The sequence below is a fragment of the Cupressus sempervirens genome, chromosome 1, assembly GCF_028749045.1.
Source record: "Cupressus sempervirens isolate cs-2001-9-10 chromosome 1, ASM2874904v1, whole genome shotgun sequence".
Taxonomy (NCBI): Eukaryota; Viridiplantae; Streptophyta; class Pinopsida; order Cupressales; family Cupressaceae; genus Cupressus; species Cupressus sempervirens.
The window spans coordinates 888,493,603-888,507,166 of record NC_143118.1 but is presented as its reverse complement, the minus strand read 5'-3'; the positions used below and the strand labels follow the sequence as shown (position 1 = coordinate 888,507,166).

General features: G+C 32.9%; 1 protein-coding gene across 3 annotated transcripts in view; it reads left to right on the top strand.

Annotated features, from left to right (window-relative positions):
- The window catches only part of LOC149580700 (plant UBX domain-containing protein 10-like), a 40,945-nt gene extending 38,107 nt beyond the window's left edge, over positions 1-2,838 (top strand). Inside the window, exons 3-6 of one of the 3 annotated variants that reach the window (XM_089792911.1) lie at positions 1,060-1,224; positions 1,333-1,551; positions 2,060-2,224; positions 2,333-2,838. In XM_089792911.1, coding sequence (XP_089649037.1) covers positions 1,060-1,224; positions 1,333-1,551; positions 2,060-2,224; positions 2,333-2,569 — 786 coding nt within the window. In that variant the 3' untranslated portion in view covers positions 2,570-2,838. The remainder of the gene's footprint in view (positions 1-1,059; positions 1,225-1,332; positions 1,552-2,059; positions 2,225-2,332) is intronic. The other 2 variants (XM_089792914.1, XM_089792922.1) reach the window with 2 other exon arrangements.
- Positions 2,839-13,564: the final 10,726 nt, after the last annotated feature.

The window sequence follows — 13,564 nt, the reverse complement described above, 5'->3', positions numbered from 1 at the left end:
TACATTAGATAAGAAATAATAAATAATGAAGAGGGTTACACATAGGAACCAAGGGTAGGTTTGTTTATAGTCCTCTTTGTCCCACTTTCATTCAAAGGGTTAAGTTTTTGTAGAAGAAGCACAGAATTCAATGCAATGTGACATTAATATAAAGGATACATAAATCAATCTGTAGATTTTGAGAAGCACTGTGCCCCACAAACTAAATGAATATGAAGAAAGACAGAAATGGGTTAAAAGGATTAAACCTAGACCAGATTGATCATCAATCTTTAGGAAAAGTTACATTATCTACCTTTGATGGTTGTAACAAGTGCACTACTTGTTCATGGGTGCAGAAGTTGGACACATATTATCAAAATCAACAACCGAGGATAATGCCATCAAATTTTTCATGTGAGTACCATTTCACCTTTCTGGTTATTCCACTAAGTTGTCACTTATGGTCAATTGAGAAGCTATCCATTAGGCTTTCCCAATTTGCAGATAATTTTTTAAACTCAAAGTACTCTTTCATATGGATTAACCAAGATTCAACTCCATCTCCATTGTGCTTTGGGAGAACTTCCTTAAGGCCTTTGAACAATGCATTGTTCATCTATCTGTTCTTTTGTTCCTATCTGGTGGTGGTTCATTTTGATCGTGGATATCTATCTCTTATGGAGGTTTCATTTCCTCAAAATTAGATATCTCCTCATTAAGCATTTCTTCTTTGCTTTTTCTCAACTCTTTAATGTTTTGTTCCAACACGCTCATTTTATGATGGAGAAGGGCTACCTAATTTTCTCAGTGGGTATTTTTGAAAAAATTTAGTAGCCTTTTGGAATTAGGATGCCCCTTCGATTTTAGTGGAGCAGTTGTTGCTAAAAAGTTTAGCTGATTTTTGTAAGAAACTAGTGAACCTGTAGCAGGATTCATAAGGAAAGTGATATGTACCTTGCAAAAGGCCCCATTCAGTATGTTGGTTGACCCTTTTATGTTACATTATTTATGTTTGATTGCCTTCTTGATCATTAAGTAATTTTGCTGATATTGCAAAATTCACAATTGGCGAAATAGGAGAGAGATCAACGCACACAGTTGCAATCGGGACATCGCTTAAAGAAGTCAGAAGACAAAGAGAGGAAGAAGCTTGCAGGAAAAGAACTTCCATCTCAATTTTATGGGGAAGAAAATGCAACTGCTAATGGTATTCAGTCCACTAAAGGTCCTAACGTCACACAGGTAATACCTTGCTAACACATTTCAGCTTTTATATTATATGCTATACTATGCTGTTTTCAATAGAATAGCTACATTCTGATGCATACAAATCAGTTGTCCTCTTCTCAGATTCTCATACGGTTTCCTAATGGTGATCGAAAAGAGCACAGATTCTTGTGCACAGACACGGTGCATTCTATTTACAAATATGTTGATTCCTTGGGTTTAGTGAGTGTTGGAAGTTATAAACTAATTGCAACTTTCCCAAGAAGAGAATATGGTTTTGAAAAGATGAACTTGACCTTGAAGGAAGCAGGGCTTCATCCACAGGCCAGCTTATATCTAGAGGTCTCTAATAAACAGTGAACATGTATATTTACTTAAGGCTTAACACGTTTTGGCTATAAATCAATATGCACAGACTTATTCACTTATGCAGGGAATCATTCTGAATTATAAATTGGATTGTGTGTTTAGAGTTTAAGGTTTAGGGTTTAGCAGCTCAAAACAAGTAATAGGCAAGTTAGATAAATAAATGAGAAGTAAAATAGAATTTGGTGGTTATAATGAAGTTGTTGTAATAGGAAAGGGTAATCCTAAGCAAGGAAAAACTAATATTCAGATAACGCTTTGTATGTGTCAGAATTGCAACAAAATTTATTAAATATTGGAAAGTAGCAATAACATATACAGTTGTATATGAGGACAATTATTGGAAAATAACTGGGAAATCACTTAATTGTTTTCTTGTAGCAAAGGTTTCAATAAGAGAGAATAGTTTATTTCCTCTCACATTGCTTTCCAAAGTGTATTAAGTTATTTTGCTGATATTGCAAATTCACAATTGCCAAAATAGGAGAGAGATCAACGCACACAGTTGCAATCTGGACATGTCTCAAAGAAGTCAGAAGACAAAGAGAGGAGGAAGCCTGCAGAAAAAGAACTTTCATCTCAGTTTCATGGGAAAGAAAATGCATCTGGTAATGGTATTCAGCCTGATAAAGGTCCTAATGTCACACAGGTAATACCTAGTAAATATCTTTCATCTTTTGTATTATAAAGTACACCATTTTGTTTTCAAGATAATAGCTGCATTCTGATGTATTCAAATCAATTGTCCTCTTCTCAGATTCTCATACGTTTTCCTAATGGAGATCGAAAAGAGCGCAGATTCTTGTGCACTGACAAGGTGCATTCTATTTACAAATATGTTGACTCCTTGGGCTTAGCAGGTGTTGGAAGCTATAAATTAATTGCAACTTTTCCAAGAAGAGAGTATGGCTTTGAAAAGATGAACTTGACCTTGAAGGAAGCAGGGCTTCATCCACAGGCCAGTTTATATCTAGAGGTCTCTAATAAACAGTGAACCTGTATATTTAATTAAGGCTTAGCACTCCTTGGATATAAATCAATATGCATAGACTTTTCCACTTATGTAGGGAATCATTTTCAAACTACCGAATTATAACTTGTATTGCATATTCACGTTCCACAACTGTAGAAAAAACACAATTGTGATAAGTGACAAATGATATGGAATTATACTTGTAACTATAGAAGAAAATAAAATCTTGTAAAGAAACAAGCAGTTTGGGATAATGAATGTAACTAGTGATAGCGGATTTACTGCAGTAATCATCTGTATCTACATATAGAACTAAAATCAGCTCATTGATATGCATGGATAATGTAATATCTCCCTATCCAGGCCTGTAGGATTTGGAACCGATTTCTTCAAAATATATTATAAAGATGTCTCTCTAGTAAATGACTTAATTAAAGAATAATATCTTTTTAGGAGTGTCTGCAGATGTTCATTAATATAACTTATCCTTCATCCTTGATTATCTTCCAAGATCCAGTCCACAACACTTGTATCACTGTGATCTAGGAAACTTTCTTTTATAAGACGCAATGAATATCCTATTGATGAGGTGAGACCAAATCTTATTTGTTGATATATGCAATGATGTTTCTTATATACACACTGTTCTCTAACTATGGATTCAACTCCAACATTCTTCATGAAGACTGTATTGGAATACCTTAACTGTGTCGTAGTCATCCTCAATTATATACAAATAATATTTACTCAAAGACATGACTTATGATCATTCTACTTCTAATTGCACCACTTCATTATTATGTTGGTTGCCAATCAGACCTGCACTCTTTTATGGCAATTGTCTTCCTTCCTCCCTCTTACGTGCTCGGTATGGACCAGTTATATTTCCTAATAACTGTTTTTGTTGCACCCTTTCATAATGATATCCATCTATTGCAAATGGTAATAGATAGTATGGTCATCAATATGAATTGTCATAATCGACTGCATTGTGTATGCAATAATACTCTTTGCTGGCGACGTAGACATTATATCCTCCTTTGGCCTCTGGTTCAATTTTTTTTTTTTTTTAATCCAGTCAAGTGTGACTTCTTTCAGTGCAGTAATTGCCGAATGGATTAGACATGAGTGTTTGCCTGACTTTGATTTTTGTTTTCTTGCTGAGGCGAATGCTCCTCCTTTATGTGGTTCCCCTAATCGCTTCCCGGCTTGACTAGTGTTCAATAATGAAATCGAGGGCTGAGCCAGCATAGGTTTGAATGATTAATAGGCTTGACTATTTTAATATCTTCCTTAAATAATGCCTCGGGCGTCACGACCCTTAGAGTAATCATATTATTATAATTATATATACTATTATAGTTTAATATAATATTATTTGATATTTGATATTTTGGCATAAATATTAGATATCATAAAATATTCCCGCGTCTTACCTTATTTTATTATATTACACTTTTATATTTATGATATTTCATATTAGCATTACATTAATCTATTTATTTATATTTGAAATATTATTATTAATTATTATGTAATATTGTCATTTATCTATATTATGTCATTATTATATTATGATTCTTTGATTAAATCTTCTTTAATTGTTAATCATTTATATTATGACATTTTATATCGTGATTTGCAAATATCCCAGAGGCTTCTGTCCGTAATGGTTCCAAGTAAATGAAAATTTAGTTTCGAGACATAAGTCTCTCTTACCGCTCAAGAATTATATTGTACTATTAGACTTTCAGTCGTGTGGAATTTTGTTTGAAAATCTTAAGAGAGTATTTCACAAATATGATATAGCAGTTTGTTAATGATCATTTTAGTATTTAAAAAAAATATTAATAATACTAAGCTTATATCTTGTATTAGATTTTATTTATTTTAAAAAATATTAATAATACGAAGCTTATATTTACATTGGATTCTATTTATTACTAAAACATAGCTCTTTGTGTAACAATCTATAATAAATTTTAAAAGCTCTTTGTGTAACAATTTATAATAAATTTTAAAATTCATAATTATATATATATTTTAATTTTTAAAAGAATAATGTGTGTGAGTAAAAATATCATGTCATGTTTGGAATTTGCAAAGATTAGATTTTTAAAATATTTTTTCAAATGATAAATGCTAATTTCTTAGTGGTCTATAGTTAATTTCCTCACTTATATTTACTACATATTGTTTTATATGTATATCCACAAAATGTATTTTTTGGGTATGTTCTTTCTACACTTTTACTTTTTTAATGATAGATAAAAATGTTTTGGAAACATTTTTTTAAAAATTGCTAGGAAGATATAATTTATTAAAATGCAAAAATTCAAGTTAATATATATATATATATATATATATATATATATATATATATATATATATATATATATAAATAAAATTGTGAAAAAATTAAAATAATATTATGAGAATAATTAGAAAATATATTTAGAATTTGACGCTATTTTTTTTTTTTTTTTTAAATTATAAATTTATTATTTTGAAGAAGCATAATATTTTATGTTGTCAATTATAATTTTAATAGTATTTTAAATGTAAACATATTAAATTTATAATTTTTTTAATTTTAAAATTTTGAAGAAAATTTAAAACTATTACAGGAGATAAATTATTATTGAAAATTATAAAATTTTAAAATGTGGTAAAATTTTAAAGAAAAATTAAAACTATTACATGAGATAAATTATTATTGAAAATTATAAAGTTTTAAAATGTGATTAATGTCAAGACATTCTAAGTTTTAAATTAAATATAAATATAAATATAAATAATATATAACTTAGTGATATTTAATAAATTTTAATCTCTATAAAGCTTGACATATATTGCAATTCTTTTGTGACTTATTGACATATATTATATATCAATTATACACAGTAATATTACTTTGAAATAAAGGTAATTTTTTAGTAGAGTGTTTTATTAGAAATGATTTTCAAATATGTAAAACTAAACAAAATAGACAAAATAGGAACAATAGCTCAATAAAATAAAGCATTAAACATGTTTTTACCTTCTTCTTTTTTGAGGTGGTTGTCTTGTATTTGGCTAGAATGTTATTTAAATTCTTTGAAAAAACAAATCATCTTGAAATCTTTCATTATTGGGCTTTCACAAAAATATTCTAACATAATACTCCAAAAGGCAGGGACTCCAGGTCGCAAAGAACTCTTGTTATATTATTATTCTTTGATTAAATCTTCTTTAAGAGAGGGACATTACAGATAAATTGTTCTGTACAAAATATGTCAATATATTTGTCATGCATGGTACACATCTCCAAATTGAACTGGAAAAACCTAGTTTATTACTAATTTTTTGATCATAAATGCAAAAATATATTTTTCCCTGGAATGCGGTGAGTGCAAACCTGCAATTCTAGCCTTAGCTGATTATTTTTCTTGTTTATATTTTTTTCAGTGGCTTCAATGCACTTGACAATTAATGTTTATAATACATTTGTGTTAGAAGGATGGTCAGTGTTGTAACTTATCACATATCCCATGAAGCCAAATTCATCGCTCTAAAGTGTTGCATTAGTTTATTTTTCAAAGAGCACATGCCTGTTGAACATCCAAAACTTTATGCTCAACATTGAAGATAGAATTTATTCGTTGTAATTTATTTGATTTTAGCAGAGAGTGAAGAATATCATTGAAAGTTTTACAGAGAGCCAAAGCTTTTAGTGATGCTCAATGGTCTAGTTTGCATGATGGCAATTAAAATTCTGTGGCTTGGTTTTCCATAACAGCAGTCTTAATCTGCAGAATCTATTTTCCTATTGTACTCTACTCTCTTTCCATGGTACCGTATCATGAGATTTGAGTGTAAAAAAAGAATTCAAACTTAAAAAATTTGATTTAATTACAGTAAACCGGCAAAGCACTAGTGCATTATTTGAATGTGTTTGGCTAAAGAAAGCCACGAAAATGGTTGGTTTGTTGGTAGGAGCTGTTCAAATTATATGATAAATAAATCTTTTCTTTTTGTCAGATTAAATGAAAATATGAGAAATATGAGTAATTTTTCACAAGTCAAATTGTGATATCGTTGTCAGAATTCACCTGTGTAGGTTTTTGAGTCACACGCATTGACCCATGTTTCATGAGTTTGGTTCACATGAACCCATCTATTATGAAAATTAATGGAAAACATAGCACTCCTTGTTGTGGAAATTAACACTATTGCAGTCACTGATTATTAATCTCCTATCGTAAACGATTATTAAATTGTTGAAAACAAATTCACAGTTAATATTGAAAAAATAATACAACTACAACTTCACCAATAAAATATGGAAATAAATTTAGAACACAAAGAACACAATATTTTTGGACAAATCATCCCTGGAAAAACCTCCAAGGGAAAACCAATTCTACAGATGAAAAATATATTAACTTCAACAAATCAAGAGATACAAAATTCATTGCCTCTCACTGGTAGAATTCAAACAACTTTCTAATTTTTCCTGTTGATATTCCCTACTGCTATCCCCAATGCTATCACCGTGCCCTTGCTAACATTGCAAGACTATTTGCTATTATTGCAAACTCATTTGCTAACACAACAAATGCTTCTACAACTCTTGTTGTTCTTTGTTCTGTTTTATTCTCCAAATACCTTCCTTGACTCCCTTTTATACTACTTAATTAAGAGGTTTCTAATTGCTTCTTGATCAAGACAACTTAATCAAGAAGTTTCTAGTTGCTTCCTAACCAAGAAGTTTTTAGTTGTTTCTTGATTAAAACAACCTAACCAATAGGTTACTAGTGGCTTTTAGAAGGAGTCAATTAATTAACAAATATTTGTCGTAATTTTAACAATTATTTGGCAATTAATCACATGAGGACGAAAAACTGTCCAAGCTACTTAAAACTAACACTCCCTCTTAGTGAGAAAGTTAATCTGCATGACACCCAACGTATCTATGAAGAAGATGAATTTTGCCTTCCCCAATGCCTTTGTCAGAATGTCTGCTACTTGCTCCTCTGTAGGTATATACTGTAGTTGAACAACCTCCTGTTGTACACAATTTTTGATGAAGTGATATATGATGTCTATATGTTTAGACCTACCATGAAACACTGGATTCTCAGACAACTTAATGCAACTTTGATTGTCACAATGTATCACAGTGACCAAACAAGGCTACTAACAACTTCCAAAGCCATATAGCTTCACATGTCGCCATGCTAGCTGCTATGTATTTTGCTTCTGTTGAAGTCAAAGCCACAAATTTTTGCTTCTTGCTAAACCAAGATACAACTCCTAATCCCAAACTGAAACAACACCCTGAAGTGCTCCTTTTGTCCATTATACTTCCTGCCCAATCTACATCAGTATAGCCAATCAACTTGATACTTTTACCTCGAATGTATCTGATCCCATAGTCAACTGTACCACGCAAGTAATGCAATACATACTTAGCCCCTATCCAATGCATTCTCTTTGGTTCAACTATGAACTGGCTAAGAGAATTTACTACAAATTCTATATCTGGCCTAGTGTTGACCAAATACATAAGCGAACCAATTAACTATTTGTATAAGGTGGGATCTACATCCTTCTCCTTAGATGTATCTACCTTCCTCCAATTCGTGATCATGGGTGTAGACATGGCTTTGCAATCCTTCATCTCAAATCTCTTCAAGATTTCAATGCAATATTTCCATTGACCAAGGCAAATCTCTCCATTTGTCTGCCACACCTCCATGCCTAGAAAGTAGTGCATAAGTCTTAAGCCCTTCATCTTAAACTCTTCTGCAAGGTCCCTCTTGTAATCTTCTATGAGCCCTAGTGAACCTGTAAGAAATAAGTCATCCACATAAAGAACGAGAATCTCACCCCCAACCACCAAGTAGTAGAGATTAGCATCCGCTTCACTCTTCACAAAGCCCATATCTTGCAAGTATGTATCAATGTGCTCATAACATGCTCTTGGAGCCTTCTTGAGTTCGTACAATGCTCTCTTCAATTTGCACATGTGGATCTCTTTGTTGTGTGCTACAAAGCCTTCTAGTTGCTCTATGTATACCTCCTCCTTTAATTCACCATTAATGAATGTTGTCTTGACATCCATTTGATGGATCTGCCATCCCATTTGTGCTACAAACGAAATCACAGCTCGTATAGAAGTATACTTGACCATTGCAGCAAATGTCTCCTCGTAGTCTATTCCCTCCTTCTAAGAGAACCCCTTGGCCACAAACCTTGCCTTGTATTTCTCGATGCTACCGTTTGCACCGTGCTTTATCTTATAAATCTAGTGTGATCCAACAACTGCCCTATTGATTGGTCTAGACACTACCTCCCACACATCATTCTGCATTATTGAATTATACTCCTCAACCATAGCATCTCGCCATACCTGATGCTCTGTAGCCTCCTGGTAGCTGGAAGGTTCACTATTTACCAACTAATTAACTAATGCCACATAGTCATTGAACTTGGCTGGTTGTCTTTGCTGTCTAGTACTCTTCCTAGGAGCTCCCACAAACTTTTGAGTACCCCTTTGTCTCTTGAACCTCACGGTTCCTGCTGCCAACTATAGAGGATGAAATATCAACCTCTAAGTCTTCTAGATGCATTTCCTGTTGCACCTATTGCTCCATGCTCTATGAAACTTTACTACCTAAGCCTACACTGGTACTGGTAACTATACTTGTGCTTTGTTTCCCTTGACTAGGCCTTGGAGCTTCTACTGGCTGCTCACTCTGATCATCTGCTAGCAAATCTTTGGACCTTCTAAATGCCTTGTCCTCTAGGAACTTGACATCACGTCTGACAATAATTCTTCTAGACTTGGGGATAAAAATCCTATATGCCTTTGAGGTCTCACTGTACCAAACAAAGTACCCCCTTTGTGTAGTTTGATCTAACTTGGTACATGTATGACCTGGAATATGACAATATGCTAAACTCCCAAATATTTTGAAATGGCTATCATTAGGCTTCTTTCCTGTGAAAGCTTCCTCTAGTGTCATCCTCCCTAGCACCTTGTGTGGAACCCTGTTATGAATGTAGATTGTTGTACTACACGCTTCTACCCATAAGTAGCAAGGCATATCCTGGTCATGTAGCATAGCTCTTTTTGCCTCTGATATAGAACGATTCTTTCTCTCAGCAACTCCATTCTGTTGTGGATTGTAAGGAACAGTCCACTCTCTCTTGATTCCTTCCCTAGTATTGAACTCCTGGAAGTTATTTCCTTTGTATTCGCCTCCATTATCTAACCGATGAACCTTTATCTTCTTTCATGTCGAGTTCTCCACTAGAGCCTTGAACTCTTAGAACCGACTGTATAATGTCCCTCATCTGAATGTACTTTTAAAATAGGAGACACCTATAATAATACCTTATCTTTATTCTGAGTTTGAATCTTTATTTCCACTGTCAACTTCTGAATACGAATGATATATCAAATTGCCAATATTTATACTCCTCAAATGTAGTCAATTAGATGTGACCTCAATGAGTTGGCCATTAAAGATAATTTTATACTCAATATAATTATAGCTTCTTGGTATTCCCCTTATAATCACTTTTTATATTTGTAGCCCTGTATTGATTCTCAAATAAGTTAGATCTTCAACTTGACCAATTTTTAACAGATTCAAATGAGATAATTCGGAATCAAAGCTTAATTAATGTTTGATGTTGTAAACAATGCTAAGGTTTATATGCTCTCTCTCTATTATATTCCCAGATTCTCTTCTTCTATCCAATGGAACTATCATTTCATGTGCTTATAGTTCTCTTATCCTCCTCTACTATCAATATGGTATAACGACTTGGTATTTCATGTTGTTCATAAATGCCAAATATATCCTGCAATCTAAAAAATGAATGGTGCCGCCTATCACTTGCTTCCCATCTGCTCTCCCTACACAACCCCGTTATCTCTCCCCATTCCAATTGGTAGCATATCCCAAACGCTGCCTAGTCAATGTAATAAGTAATCTGTTGTCCCCCCGTTCTTCGTCCATCTGGTATCTACGTACTCTACCAATCTGTCTGCGATATATTATATTTCCCTCCTTCAATTCCGTGCATAAGATATCCCCCTAAATATTGTACAATCCTCCTCTTATATCTGCGATCAGGCGCATGGATAAAAGAACTAACTATTGTTTATCAACCGACGTTTGCCTTCCTTATACTAACAATGTTTGCTATCATTGTATAATCCAAGTGTCAACTTGATTTAGGATGGATAGAATAATCACAACACCTTCAATTTGGGGTTGCCTCTTATCGAAGAGGGATCGATCAAATGATCTATTTGGATTTCCATGGTTGCGGTCAATTTTGTATTGAAAACCTTGTTATGCATATACCACCATTTGATGATATCACCTCTTAATACTCACCCCTCCATATAGTTTTTCTTTATCAGTAGCAATGGTCATTCTTGAGGAGTCTTCAATTATTTGAACAATAATATGTATTCCTCCATCTCTACGTGATTTGAATATTATTTGTTTATTAAAGTTGTATTTGTTATTTATTAATAATTATATGGATTGGATAGGTTTCCAAGTTATTATATTTTATGATACATATATTTTCATTATAATAATTTTATATTGTGTATCCTAATGATATTATTATTTTGATGGTAATAATAAGATTTTATTTATTATATAGTAATTTTATTGTTTATTATTATATTAATTTTATATTATTACTATATCAATTGATATAAGATTATATTATATCAATTTGATAAGTGAATTATTATGATATTTATTGCTTTATTTAATAGTATTTCTTAAACTCCACTCTAGAAATGGGGATGTTACAAATTGAAAACCTCATCCTTGGTCTTCAAGAAGTATATCCAGGTCTTCCTACAGAAAATATTGATAAAAGTAACATAGTACTCATATCCTCTTATAGACTTTGTTGACATCGATCCACAAACATTTGAATGTACTAGATCAAGAACACCTTCAGATCTGGTGTCACTCCTTGGAAAAGATGCTTTCACAAACTTTCCCAACACGCATTCTTTACATACATCATCATGCTCTGTGCTCACCTCTGGTACACTTGTCACCGTCTCATAAAGCAATTTGAGTGCTTTATGATGAATATGGCCCATCCTCCTATGCCATAACTCTCTAAGATTTCTAGGATTAGTGATGTTCATGAGTGCCTTAGGAGTATCAAACTGCAACTTGTAAAGGTAACCACTCCTAACTCCAATAGTTGTGGGTGATTTCCAATCCTTGAGCTTAATCAACACACGTGTCCCTTTACAGAGTACATTATACCCTCTATCCTGAAGAACATATATGGAAATCAAATTCATACCTAATCTTGGCACATGCAATACATCATGAACTGGAATTATCTTTCCATTCTCCCTCTAAAACTAAACAGTCTCTTTCTCAACTAGGTTGAGTTTGGACAAGTTTCCCATAGAAATATGGATATTGGCATTCTCCTCCTTATAACTGGAGAAGTACTCTTTAACTCATGTCATATGAAATGACACCCTACTATCTATATACCAAATAGTCTATAACCTGTTGAGTTCACCATACAAGCAATAAGTGCAAACTCATCTTCCATTCTATTGGAGAGTTCATCTACACTTATTGAAGCTGCCCCCTGCTTCTTTGCCTTCTTCCTTTCTGGGCAATCACTGACATAGTGACCATACTCATAACATCCAAAGCACTTGATCTTAGAAAGGTCCTTCTTCTTCTTCTCATTCGATCCCTTGTTGGATCCCTTCTTTGTTTTTCCTTTCCCTGCTAGGAGAACATTCTCGTGTTCCACCTCACTTTTCTGACTCTTGTTGGCCCCATTGACAAGACTTAGTTTAAACTCCTCCTGAGTGAAATCAATCCATAGTTGATCCCAACTCAGTAAAGTATCTCATCTACTGACAACTTGAACAAAGACACTCCATTGTTTAGAAAACCCATTTAGGGTTATTCTCACTAACTCATCATCACTAGGACTATCTCCAATAGCTGCTAACTTGTCCTTGACAAGTCTAAGCCTGGTGAGGTAACTTGTAATGTCTTCTCCTTGGTTCATCCAAGTATTCTTCATCTTCTCTCTGAGAATCATCTTCCTATTGGTGGTAGTATTCTGGTACAGATTCAGAATGGCATCCCACATCTTATTTGCCGTGTCTAGCTCTGAGATATGTGGAACAATATGATCCTTGACACTGATTTGTAAACGAGGATTTATAAGTTTTATAACTTAATCCAAAATACAGATTTAATTCCTGATCCAGGCAATAATTGTGTGGTATGTATTTTAAACCGTTGAAATTACAAGAAAATTTATGCTTTAAACACAATTAATCAACTATGTGTTTAATAACAATAAAAAACTTTAAAAATTGAGAGAGTAAGGAAGAGAATAAAGAGACAAACAATTTGATACGAAGTTCGTCCCAGTAGGACTACGTCTTTGGGTCCGCTTCTCAATCGGGGGACCATTCTATTAATTTTGCCAAGTAAAACATATTGTTATAGAATCCAAGCTTCGAACATTCACAGTCTTTTCTATGCACTTGAAGGCACTAGACAATGCCTTCGTGCTTACAAATTGTTTCACAAAGAAAAACTATTCCTTCCTTTACAAAAACTCTCTAAAAATTCTCCAAGACTATTTTTTTCTCAAGGACTAATTGTCCTTACAAAAGGAAATAACCCCCTTTTATACAAAATATTTTCCTTATTTGGTCTAAAACCAAATAACAAACATAATAACCACTTTCCCCAAATAATAATTAACAAATAACTCCCTATTTTGGCCTTTATAATTACAAGCCATACAAACAAAAACACCCCTTTAATTAATCAAACAAATAACAATATTTGTTTGAAATGTATGGTAAACAAGGGTTTGAATATATTCCATTCCCATATTGTTAGGGATTATTTTTAATCCATATTTTATGTTGGGGTTTGGATATATATATATATATATATATATATATATATATATAATCATCATGTTCAA